Source organism: Ananas comosus, linkage group 17 (assembly GCF_001540865.1).
Source record: "Ananas comosus cultivar F153 linkage group 17, ASM154086v1, whole genome shotgun sequence".
In the NCBI taxonomy this organism is placed as follows: domain Eukaryota; kingdom Viridiplantae; phylum Streptophyta; class Magnoliopsida; order Poales; family Bromeliaceae; genus Ananas; species Ananas comosus.
In genome coordinates, this window is record NC_033637.1 from 301,352 (window position 1) to 314,747 (window position 13,396).

Below are 13,396 nucleotides of genomic sequence, written 5' to 3' on the forward strand. Positions count from 1 at the left end.
ATTAATTACCAAGAAGCTTACAGAGTTGTTGCTCACGCTAAATTTCGTATTGAGATCCATCCTACATTATAGAGATAAAATTAAGATGGGATAAAACTACATAGAAATATGTTTCTATGTTTTTCAGTAGGACCGTAGAAAATATATCGTACTCGACTTCTCATAATATGCGGAACGCATATTAAGTACGAAAAGAAATATGATATTGTTTCATCGTATTTTCTCACCACACATAACACAATTTTTTCGCAATTCCAAACGAAGTCCGTGATTCTAATGGGCCCAACCCAGACTTTCAGCTATTTGTGTTTAGATAATAAAGATTGCCAATCTCACAAATACTACCAAGACCTGAAAATTAGAAATTTGGAGGAAATAACAGGTAATCCTCGTGTAAAAACTACTATTGCAAATTGACGGAATTCGCCAATTATTTGGTTAACCACCGGCCGAGTAGTGGTCTGCGTCGCCGCACAATTCAGACACTGTTTGTGTCACAACCCTCACTCTTTATATGCCGTCACTTTTCGTTGGTTGCAGCGCGAGTAAGGCGCGTGCATTGAGTCGTCGGCATGTGATTAACCTTTCATTTTGTACGTTAACACAAAAACATGAGTGCTTCGGAGGTAGCATATATTGAGCAAAATGCAGCGCAAAGCTAGCGAACCCCAAAACTAACACAACACGGGGAGCTGCGCTCCTTTTCTGTATCTTGAATTGTCGTCAAAGTGGTTTCACACGGGGCCTGCGCATGTGAGGCCAGTCGGCTAGCAACCAACATAGGCCTTGAGTAGGCCTATGTTGTTCGGATGGCAGGCGTGATGGGCTGGCTGCAAGTCCTACAACAAAACACGAAACCTCTGACGAGACTTGACATGTCTGGTCATGTTCATTCGACTGAAAGCCTAAACAGATATTGGGCCTGGCCCATTAGTTAGCATTTACTTTGGGAAGAAATGATTTTGAACCCGTTTTTTCTTTTTCTTTTTTTTTAACTTTTTAGCCTTGTCTTTCGTGTAGTAGTGACACTACCTTACTATATCTTAGACCAATCAAAATTTTCATTATAAAAAAAAAAAAATAATGTATGTTTTTAAAAAATATAATAGAATTGGTGAATTTTATAGACAAATTTGATAGATTAAAAACATACGTGATGTGAGATCACTGTCATACATAAATATATTAGCATTAATTTTTTTGACAATTTAAAGGAAAATCTTCTGCAGTCGGTGAGATATCATGAGGTGAAAGGCCCCATGAAACAATTTCCTTCAACTAAAACATTATGGCATTAGTGATCTTGAAATAAATATAAATATACATACATTAGCCTTTACTTTTGTGATTATTGAAGAAAATCTACCGTACAAGGTGTGATATTCATAGGGTTAGAGGGATAAAAATTTTATGGGCATAGTCTCCAAACTAATTAGTTTGAGAATTGTGCGGATCGGCGCCACGTGGCCGTCGGATCGGCCACAGATGGAAAGGAAAAAAAAAAAAATTATGCCCATAAAATTTTTGTCAGGATTAGAGGCCTCAAAAAAATTTGCCTCCAACTAAAGCATCACGGCATTCATGATAGTGAAATAAAATATAAGTTAAAAAAAAAAAGTTACAATTACTTTTAATATTTACGGATAAACTCAGCATCACCACACATATATATATATATATATATATATATATATATATATATATATATATATATATATATATATATATATANATATATATATATATAGTCCGTCTTCCGTACTTTCGAAAGTACGGGAGGCCCCGTGCTTGTAAGTTGTTTTCGATGATAGGACGTTTGATTCGACGATCGGCTCCGTTAGGTATGATCTACCCTATTGGAACTATTTAGAAATCAAATTTTAAATTTTTTTGACATCAATTACTAAGCGATCAAAAGGTCTAAAAAATGACTATTTTAACGGTTGATGTGGCACATTTTTAAGTTCAACGGTGTAGAAGTATTCAAATTACATGAAAATTTATTAGAAAATTCTACTTAACATCAGTAGCAAAATCAATACTTTCGATTTAAAATTTGAATCCTTTATCACTGTGTTTTATGAGATTTTCATTTTCAACCGTTCATTTTGAGGCTACTCGTTCACTAGACAAACGAAATCAAAAAATTATGAAATTTGGTTTCTAGATAGTTCCAATAGCGTAGATCAAGTTTAACTGAACCGATCGCCGAATCGGATATCCCATCATCGAAAACAACTTACAAGTACGGAGCTTTCCGTACTTTCGAAAGCATAGAAGTCTAGCTCTATATATATATATCATTTTACTATATTTTTCTTGTTGGCGTGTTAACTCGATACCAAAATGCCAGAGTGCGTATATGAACGCCTTTCAATAAAAAATTAGTAAAAAGTGGGAGATCTACTAGCAAGTGGGAAACTAAAATCAACACCAAAACGCGTGATCTACAATTGGATAGATCCCCTAGAAAATTTACATCCCCCCTCCTTTTTTTGTCATAAAATACTCCATATTTAATTTTTTCTGCCAGCATAGTTCATTAGAAGTTTGATTCGGCCTTCTGATCAATTAATCTTCATCATATTAATTTAACAGCTCTGTAATAATTTTATTATTTATTTAGAAATAAGTTTATTAATTTCACATCTGCAAATTGAAGTAGCCCTGCAATTAATTTACGCAGCGCAATAAAAAAAAGAAACTCCATGCATATTTACATGATCTGTAATCAACATAAAGAGCTACCCACAAATGTCGAGTCTACAGGGTTGATTATATATCCTAAGACACTTCGTCAAAGAGTGTGTTCAATTGATCCATAATATTGTCAAAGCAATGTGTACGTGCGTGTCGCTTGTTATTTACAGCTCGGCCTCCGCGGCAGCGGTGGGTTGACACGCGCTGGATTTGCTTAAGCTCTCCAACAAGAGCTCGTCGCGGACGGTGGAGTCGGTGTCGTCGTTGCGGTGCCACGACCACTGAGCGTTCACGCCGTTCAGTACCTTCAGGCGACCGTGCCCGAAGCTCGCCTCGCGGAACTGCGAGAGATGCGCAGACTTGTGGTTCTTATTAAAACTTCAGACATCAAGAAAGAGAAAAAAAAAAAAAGGAGTTAGGATTTCGAACTTAAAGATTAATTTGAAAGTATGCATGTGGATATGGATATGAATTACTACTTACTCTAGTGCAAGACCTTCTCTATTCCCTCCGTCACCAATGGTTATGTACACAGGGCCACAGCTGTTCGCTTCATTGTTATAAATCCTTGTCTGCAAGCGAAAATAAATATATGCATTTTGAATAAGCAAATAAATTTCTAAACAATTTGTCATAATGATATAATGGCGGCACTTAGAGCAAGTATAAAAAATTTGATGATTGAAATTTAAAAATTAATTATTTTATATTTTCAGCTAAATTGATTTCATGCTTTCTTTCTCTCTCTTGAAAAAAAATGCAAACAAAAATAATATTAAATCGTTTATGAATTTATATTCCTTTTTGAAATTTAATTAGTTAGTTAGAATTTATATATAAGAAATGCATCAATACACCGGCTAAATTTGACTTCAAACTAATTACCTTTTTACTATTAATTTCCACTAGCAATCCTATCAAACGCTATTTTTATTTTTTTATTTTCTATATATATATATATATATATATATATATGTTTAGTATTATTGTTCGCGTTTATTTCAATAGTTATACTCGTCTAGGATTAATTAAACAAGAATAACTTGCTACAGCTAAGAAAATGTTTAATATTCAACTTACGAAGCGCTCGTATGCGTGGACGTGGCCGGCAAAGACGACGTCGACGCGTGCACCGTACAGCAGCTCCTCCATGGCCTTCCTCATGTTCTCGCCCTCGCCCTGGTGCGCGGTGTTGGTGTTGTACCACGGCGCATGCAGGAGCACGATGAGCCAGGGGGTCCTCCCGCGGTCCACCTTGGCCAGATCATTCACGAGCCACTTGTACTGGTCGGAGTCGGGCCCGTAGTCGGCGTAGGAGCCGAGCATGACGACGTGGATTGCGCCGGCGACATCGAAGGAGTAGTAGAGGTTGGAGTTGGAGGGGGAGGCGCCCTCGTCGTAGGGCATGCGCCATCGTGCGTTGTAGGAGATGAAGGGGCGGGGCCCGAGGATCGGGAGGGACTCGATCTCGTGGTTGCCCTCCGTCGCCATCCACGGCCGCGCGCTCGCGTACGGCTCCACGAGCCGGCCGAACGAGTCCCACAGCGGCTGCTGCATGTCGGCGTACGACAGGTCGCCCGGCAGGAGCAGCATGTCGTAGCCCGACTTGCCGATGTGGGCCAGAGTCGACACCGTCCATTCCGTCTGTCCCAAGTCACCTGTACTGGGAGTATCAGTACTTGTGCTATCCCCGAACAACAATTGTTTCACATTGTTTTACAAACTGATAGTGCATATGCATGAATCAGTTTACACCGATGTTCGTTAGCTTAGTTGAATAAGAAGTGACGTACCGACGATGGCAAATTCGATAGGGAGTGCAGCAGGTGGGGTTTTAAAGCTGAACTCGTCGCCGATTCCGCCGCAGCGGTAGTAGTAGACCGTGTTGGGCTCCAGTGGCCCGATCTTGACGTGGTGAATCTTGCCAGAAGCGTAGAAGAAGTAGCGGTATGAAGTGTGCTCGCCGGTCGCAGACATTGTGTATTTTTCAGAAACCTTTCCGTACTCGACCAGCGAGGGCCCGTGAGTGTCGTCGGTGATCCATGAAACTCTCATTTGGTCAATCCCTACAGCTGATATGTGCACCTGGAATGGAGCATGTATATATAAATCAACATTCGTTATTTGAAAAAATAATAGTAGTCCTGATCACAGTTCTCAGGAATTCTATATGTCATTAATTGGAGAAAATAGTAATAATATGAATATTGACAATAGATTTCCTAACATCTTTTCACTAATTTATTGCTAGCTCGCTGTAACAAAAGCAAAATATTATGAATTAGAAATCATAAATACTTTTGTAGCCCTAAATTAATCATACTTAGTCTTGATCTCTTATCATAGCAAGAGCTTCGTCTTTTTCATTAATCAACCCCTAATGTCCAGCTAGAAGCTGCTGCTTTCTGATTAAAGCAGTAAAGAAAGAAAGTTATATATCTTGGCCTTATTTCACAAGCACTCTCAATTTGCAGGAAAATGACAAGAAAGACTTTTCTCTCCGAACATAATTGAAGGCGAGTCAAGATACCGGGAATCTCAGCCCCGCAAATTAGAACTTATCTTTTTTTTGAAAGCTATAATTTATTTATTTATTTATTATTTATTTATTTTTTTTTTAAGTGAGGGCTGTTTGGTAGTCCTCCGTAAAACTACCTTGAAAAAAAAAAATCCATGGATAAAATTTTTCAATTGGAAAGGAGTTTTACGTTTTTTTTTTTTTTTTTTAGTATTTGATTTTTAGAAAAAATTTAATTTTCAACCCCGCTTATTTGGTTGAAAGAAAAAAATGAATATTTTTTTTTCTTACAAATCACTAAGTGATATTGAAAAATTATAAAATTTATTTTCTAAATACTTTAAATATTCTAGACAAGTTTAATAGAGCCGATTGCCGATTTGGAAGTTCCAATATTAAAAACGATTTAATAGAATGGAAGCCATTGTATTTCTCAAAGCACACAAACTAGACTCATATATATAGAGAGAGAGAGAGAGAATCTGGGTATATTACTTTTAAAAGCAATAAGTGTTTGGTGCTTATAATTTTCTATCGTTAGATCTATCCCATTGACTATTTTCATTCGTTAGGTCATACTATACAACCAATCAACCACTCAATCCTAAAGGACTACTATTATCCTAACTGCTCATCTCTTAATCTAAAGGCCAAAACCTACAAACAACAATGACTTGATACTTTTAAAACATAGGAGCCCCAGTTATATATACACACACATAATCTAGCCACGCCCTCCAAGCTAAAACTATGAATATTGTTAAATGAATATCAGGTGATTAAATATACATAATCCAACCATGGCCTAAAGAGGCATATTTTTGAAGAAATCAATTATCTCATATCCGAAGTCGGTCCTTAATTATTCTTTCAATTTAAGAGATTGAAATAAGGCTAAATTATAAAAAATCCTTATGTCAGTACTTGTTTTCTCACTTTTCTCTATGACATTTAAAAATTCATATTTTGCTCTTTTAAAAAATAAAAAATATTCACAACGGGATACGGTATTAACTATAACAACAAATTGACCAAATTGCCCTCTTCTTATTCGTCTTCTCCCCCAATCTCCTTCATCCGCAGTACCTCCTCCTCCGTCTTCCGTGCCTCTCTCGACTCCAATTTCGACCTTGCTTACTCCATCTGCTCTCCCTGCTCCTCCTGCAAGTGTGCGAGGGAAGCGGTGTGCGAGGGCAAGGCGATGGAGGAGGGCGAGGGTGCAAGGGGAGCAACTGGAGCAAGCGAAATCGAAATTGGAATTGAGAGAGGCTCGAGGATGAAGGAGGAGGTGCTGCGGATGGAAGAGATTGGGGAGAAGATGAATAAGGAGAGAGCAATTTGATCATTTTGTCGTTATAGTTAATACCGTAACTTGCTGTGAACATCTTTTATTTTTTAAGGGGGCAAAATATAGATTTTTAAAAATCAGAGAAAAAAATAAGAAAGTGGGTATAAACCTCTAAACAGGCGTATTTTTGAAAAAATCAATTATTTCACATCCGAAGTCGTTCCTTAATTGTTTTGTCAATCTAGGAGATTGAAATAATTATGAAAACCCACAGGGGTACAAAAGATGCTCGCGTAGGTGATCGCGGAGAGTAGAGGGAGCCAAAAGATTGGTAGAATTAATTCACACCTGTTGCAGGTGCGAAGCGGACTTCGTGTGCTGGGTGTGGATGATCCTCCCCGGCGGCGGACGGACGTACTCCGACACTCCGAAACAAACGAAAGCCAAAGAAACAAGGCCCTGCATAGCAATTCTCCACGTATTTGCCATCTCCCTGATCAGAAAGGAATAGCAAGGGGATGACGAAACTTGAAGCATTGTATATGCATATATAAGGAATCGTGGACGGCGTCAAGGAATGAACATCTAAGGAATAATAATAATATTGGATAACGCTGTTATTCTCAGGCTTCATCTTAAAAAATTTCATCATGGTTAATTACTTCTATTATACATTCACCCGCTTGACCAGAAAAACTAAAAAAGAAATAAGCACGCTATGTTAAAAGTATATACCCCAGAATCTATATACCACGTGTACGTTGTGACTTGTTTGGATAGAGTTTTTAAGATTATAAAATTACAAACTAGTGGATTTCCGGCTAAAAGGTTGGCGTGTTCATTTCACCAAATAATAAATGCTTGCCATGCAATGAAATCGAACCTTTTCTCCCGTTAAAACCAAAGGAACAAAATTTCAATGAGACTTGTCTCACAGGGGCACAAAATCATATTCTGAGATTACCATGAAGTGCTACTGGATTGAGCTGGCTCATACTTGAACGTCTCAGTAAGACACATGTCACACAAATTTTGTTCGCATTGATGGGCTTAATTTAATGATCAATTATTATTGTTTAAGGTGGATCTACACTTTCCTAACCCAGTTTTACACCCATTTAATTATGAGACTAATTTCCAGGAAATTTTAAACAAAAAACAAATAAATTAAAGCGTGCATACAGTTAGAGAATTGTGTGAAACTATAGTCTATAGACCGCGGAATACTAAAAATTATTATTATTATTATTATTATTATTATTATTTTGAGAGATAGGTAGCACGCTACCCGCTTCGTTTATTTTATTTAGAAATAAACTTAGCTGAAAATGTGAATCAATTAGAATTCGAATTTGGAATCTCGGTTACCAACCACCAAGCCCTTTGCCACTTGCTCTAGGGATGATCGGTAATACTAAAAATTATTTTAAAGTTGATTCTTTGGCGTCTTTCTCAGTCTAAGATGGCTTAACTTTTTGTGGTCCATCATTGGTACAACCACTTAATTTGGTTCCATTTTTGTAACAGCTAGCGTCGGCGGAAATTAAACAGGTCCGATCACCTCTCTATTTGAGGAGGTTCTTACACATTGCATTTGCAGTCCTTTTGGACCGCCAAATTTGGGCTCAGCTCAACAACTGATCTAGTGCAGCTGCAACCAACTATGCTAAGCTAGCGCGAACTAAAAAGATTTCTCATTAATTTCTTCCAATCAAGTTATGCGCACATCAGGCAACACTATAAAACAAATTAAAGATACGTGCAATGTATTTTCTTCATTTAGTACTTGTCACATGGCTGAAACTTTATGAATCAAAATACTTCTAATGATTTCTTGAAGAATGGCCCTTATCCTCTGATTGGTTAAGATTAGTCCTGCTATTTTTTATTTTTTATTTTTTGTAAAAAAAAAATCAATTCCTTCCACCACCATCAATTAAGTCTCCGCCTGAAGAGCCAAAGAAGCTAGCATATTCTTCTGCTATGAAGGAATGTGCTATTAGCCATTCTCATATGTAATGAATACGTACATCCGTGACCACATAAATTATCCTCAATTGTTTCATAAATCACATATTCCCGCGATAGCATTTGCCGTGTTCTCGGAGGAAACAAGATGGCATGAGATTGGACGGTGGATTGTTTGGTGAAGCGAAGGCATATTAGATGGCTAAAGAAATGTAAATTGGCCGGAAGGAAATTTTTAATTTAGCATCTAATTCGAAAGAGGGGGAAAAAATAAGAGAGAACTTTTTGGCATTCAACTATACAGCCGCTGCACACACTGGCCTAGACTAATTAGTTGAGATCTTTGAATAAGGAGGGAGATGATCGAACAAAGTGTTAGATCACATGCACGAATCACTGCCAACTTTTACTAAGGTCAAAAAAAAAAAAAAAAGAAGGCCTTTTATGTATTCTATTTTTTTTTTAAAAAAAAAACTTATTTTCGTGAACGTGGTAGGCTGGTAGGTCTCCCCTTTGGTACACTTTTTGCTTGTCACGTCATGCTTTCTTGAGAGAACTCGAGGATTTAATACTCATCATCCAAAGAAAGCAGGGGTGTTGGGGGAGGAAGTCAACGTTTTGGACGGTTATCTGGCATTTGTTTTNTTTTTTTTTTTTTTTTTTGAGAGAAAGATATCAAGCTACCTGCTCCAAACAAAATGGCATTTGTTTTTTTCTTTTTTCTTTTTTTTTTTGGGCTGCCCGACTCTCAAGGACACCTTAGCTGCCTTCATTTTGTTCGCCTAATTTATTTTACTTTATCTGGCATTTGTTATGGATAGGCATAGGACGAAGATGCAAGCAGCAAGTCGCACTTAGGGATGCAAACGGATCGGAATTGGTGGAGCTCCTGCTTCAATCCGCTTGGAACGGTATGATAAACCAAAAAAAAAATAAGGATCTGTTTATGATCTGAGACGGGTTCGGAACAGAAAATAAAAAAATTTTGAGCCATCCTGAATCTGTTCTATCTCCGAAAATTATTTATATTTTTAAAAAATAATGTATTTATAAAAAAAATCTAAAGTACAAATAATTTAGTGCTATTATTTTTCATATGCTTGAAATTTTTAAATTTTGCTTTGAATTGTGATTGATATTTTTAATTTTTATAATTATATTGTTAATTATATGGAGTTGAGATAGAATACTCTCAAAAGCACCATGAAGGTGATGTTTTTGAGTTTTTAGTCATTGGATGGAGAGATGTGAGGTTGAGATGATGGTAGTAGGTGATGGTAGGTGGAATAGTATTTGATCCAAAGGCTATTAGTAATTAAGGAGTAGATCGAAGGACTAGAAACTTAGAAGCACCAAGGGTTGGTGCTTCTAAAAATATTCTAACTCAATTCAATTATATATATAATATTATTAAAAATTATTAATTTATATTTTACAAAATATTATAATTTTATAAAAAATATTAATTGGCGGAGTAGATTCGAGACACTGGCGGGAGGCGGGTTACGAGGTGGGGTATATTATGAGATTTATTTTTTAACATGTCACGAATTTGACGCGAGAGACGGACGAGATTTTTTTAATCTGGATGGGAGGCGGGGTGGGACTACCGTCCCCCGTATCAGCACTATTTGCATCCCTAGCCCCATTAGTTGTTCGCTCCAGTAAATTATACTGTCAGAATATTGTTGAACCAAGGCCACTAGCGTAAGTCAAGCCAAGCTGATCGAACTCTATCCGTGCTTAGTCAACTCTAGCTGTGCTTAGTCAACAATCAGTTGCCTGGTGCGTCTACACTGTAGAACGACTCCCATTTGGGAACAAGAGTCGAAGACCTCATGTTAGAGAGCAAGATTATACTAAATACTAATGTGTCGTTTGATTCGAATATAAATAAAAAATTTTATTTAAAAAATAAATTTAATTTTAGATATAAATAAAAATTAGATTAATTTTTCGACTCTATAAATTATAATTAAGCTCCAATCTCATGTCACAGCATACAACAGACTAATATTATATTTCGTAAAAAGCATTTTTAAAAAATTTGCTAATAGATCAACAATATTACAGGCATATTTAGAAAGTTGATGTAAATCTTATATTTTATTCATCCAAAAAAATCAATATTTTCCAACCAATATTAGTAATTATTTTTTAATATTAAAAATTTTTTAAAAATCTAAACTTTTGGATGAGCAGTTGTAATTAAGATTTACATCTAGTAAATCAAAATGAAAATTAATAGTACGTCAGCATTCACGGGGTTAATGAACATTGAATAAAAAAAGAATCTAGAACTTACGGACAAAGAAGGGGTGGACCGGACATGCTTGACAAATTGCAAAAAAAAAAATAATTAGACAATTGAAGCAACAAAAAAAACACTCAGCGACATGGAGAAAAACATAAAAAGGACTAAGTCAATGTGAAAGAGAGGGAGCACTTGATTCAACAATCTCAAGCTAGTTTGGCAGATGGATGGTTGGTGTGACTCCGTCCAGTCGAGCACAATTAATAGACAATAATTCCTGTGCGTATTAATTTTATGGATTAAACGCATACAACTCTCGAATANTAAATAAAAATTAGATTAATTTTTCGACTCTATAAATTATAATTAAGCTCCAATCTCATGTCACAGCATACAACAGACTAATATTATATTTCGTAAAAAGCATTTTTGAAAAATTTGCTAATAGATCAACAATATTACAGGCATATTTAGAAAGTTGATGTAAATCTTTATATTTTATTCATCCAAAAATATCAATATTTTCCAACCAGTATTAGTAATTATTTTTTAATATTAAAATTTTTTAAAAAATCTAAACTTTTGGATGAGCAGTTGTAATTAAGATTTACATCTAGTAAATCAAAATGAAAATTAATAGTACGTCAGCATTCACGGGGATAATGAACATTGTATAAAAAAAAGAATCTAGAACGTACCGACAACGAAGGCGTGGACCGGACATGCTTGACAAATTGCAAAAAAAAAATAATTAATGTATAAGAAGACAATTGAAGCAACAAAAAAAACACTCAGCGACATGGAGAAAAACATAAAAAGGACTAAGTCAATGTGAAAGAGAGGGAGCACTTGATTCAACNATAGAAAAATATATATTTATTATTATTATTATTATTTTAGTATCATACGTAATTATAAAATAATAATTTTTAGATTAAATTAAGTTGATAAAAATTTTCAAATCTCACTTTTTAAAAGACTAATCTATATTAATAAAAAATAAAATCAGCTAAATTAACTTTAAATCGTTAAATTTTAATATGACTTGATAAATAAAATTTTGCTGATTTGATTAAAATCATATCGACTCTCCGATTCGATAGTTGAATTGCCGGTTCGAATTGTTAAAAGCGTTTTCTTAATTTGTCTGATTCAAAAGATTGCACTCGATGGTTTTATAGATTAGATGACGATTAGATCGATCAAATTAGACTCCAAAGACTAGGGTCTTTTAATATAATTCATGTACGTCCCAATTATTATAGTATACACTGTAACAAACTTGGTGGGAATCAGTACGCTATCTATCTATCCATCACGTAACGGGCCTAAAGATTCAAAGTGGCGTGTCCGCGCTAACTCTTCGACGCCACGGAGGCACGACACGTGTCGCTTTTTCCGTTACCCCAACGAAAAGTGCCCTCACTTCATCTAAAATTCCTAGTTACGTCCAAAACCGCAACAAAAAGGGTTTTGTGGGGTGAAGAAACCGAGCGTTCGAGATTCCCACACTCCATTCCCATACACACATGGTTGCGTGTGTTTAATCCCAAGTTGGAATCAATATGGAAAGCAAAATAAGAATAAATTAATAATAAAATCAGAATAATTTATTATTTTATTTTGTTTAATTCGTCATCTGAATCGGAGTNATTAAGGAGGAAAAGATTAAAAACATGACCTAAATACTTTTAATTTATTACTACTATTCTCTAATTTTGTCAATTTTTTTAATTTTTTTTATCACCCTTTAGTCTTACTAATCCAAAAATATTTTATTATTTAATTTGATTCATATTCTCTTTGTTGTATTATGATTCTAATTTTCAAGCATCGCACGTGCATACAAGTTTACTAGCTTAGCTATTAATTTGGACTCTTTTTCTTTTTCTTTTTCTTTTTTTTTGTGCTACCCATAGTATCAAATTGCAGAGTCTACGGCTTAGATATGGCTTTTCATTTTTTCCATTTTTAGATAAATGGGTTGTTTCGAAACTGGGACCCATATTGCGTGAGGCGGTTTCTGGTTAATTGCATCTTTCCGGATAAAAACAAAATACAATTAATACAAAGGAAGCAACACTAACCTGTCATTCAAAAATAATCTAATTGTGTATGAATATGAAACTTTTCTAATATAATTGTGTATAAAAAGTTTGATTATTTACTTCTTAAAAGACATTGTTATCACTGATTTAGTAAAATAACATATTTTTCTTACGAATTAATTTATTTATTATAAAAAAATAATTTAAAGGCCAAATATAATGTTCTATTTAAATATTAGATCACACTTCTCACCGTCCAAATGGATAATTTTAATAAAAATAGGCCAATTTGCATAAAAAATTCACTTATTTTGGGCTTTTGCAAAATCGGGCCATATTTTTGGCTTTTGCAGATTCGGTCCGCTTTTTCAGCAAACTGACCAAAATACCCTTATACCTTTTTCTCTTTCCTCTTTCTCTCTCCTCTTTTTTTCTCTCGTTCTTTTTTCTTTTTCTTCCCAGAGAGCGGCGAAGACGGAGCGGAGGTGCCCTTATACCTTTTTCTTTTCTCTTTTTTCTCTTGTTCTTTTTTTCTCTCTTCCCAGAGAGCGGCGAAGACAGAGCGGCGTCGCCGCCGGCGCCCCCACCTTCCTCGCCTCCGATCCCCCTAAGGCCGGGCT

At 35.6% G+C, this 13,396-nt stretch overlaps 1 protein-coding gene across 1 annotated transcript; it reads right to left on the reverse strand.

Annotated features, from left to right (window-relative positions):
• LOC109722879 (purple acid phosphatase 22-like) lies at positions 2,694 to 7,070 on the reverse strand. Its single transcript, XM_020251052.1, has 5 exons — positions 6,855 to 7,070; positions 4,494 to 4,785; positions 3,781 to 4,358; positions 3,184 to 3,272; positions 2,694 to 3,078 (listed from the first exon to the last, which is right to left on the reverse strand). Exons 1-5 carry the CDS (start codon positions 7,041 to 7,043, stop codon positions 2,865 to 2,867), a joined length of 1,362 nt encoding a protein of 453 aa, XP_020106641.1. The 5' UTR covers positions 7,044 to 7,070; the 3' UTR covers positions 2,694 to 2,864.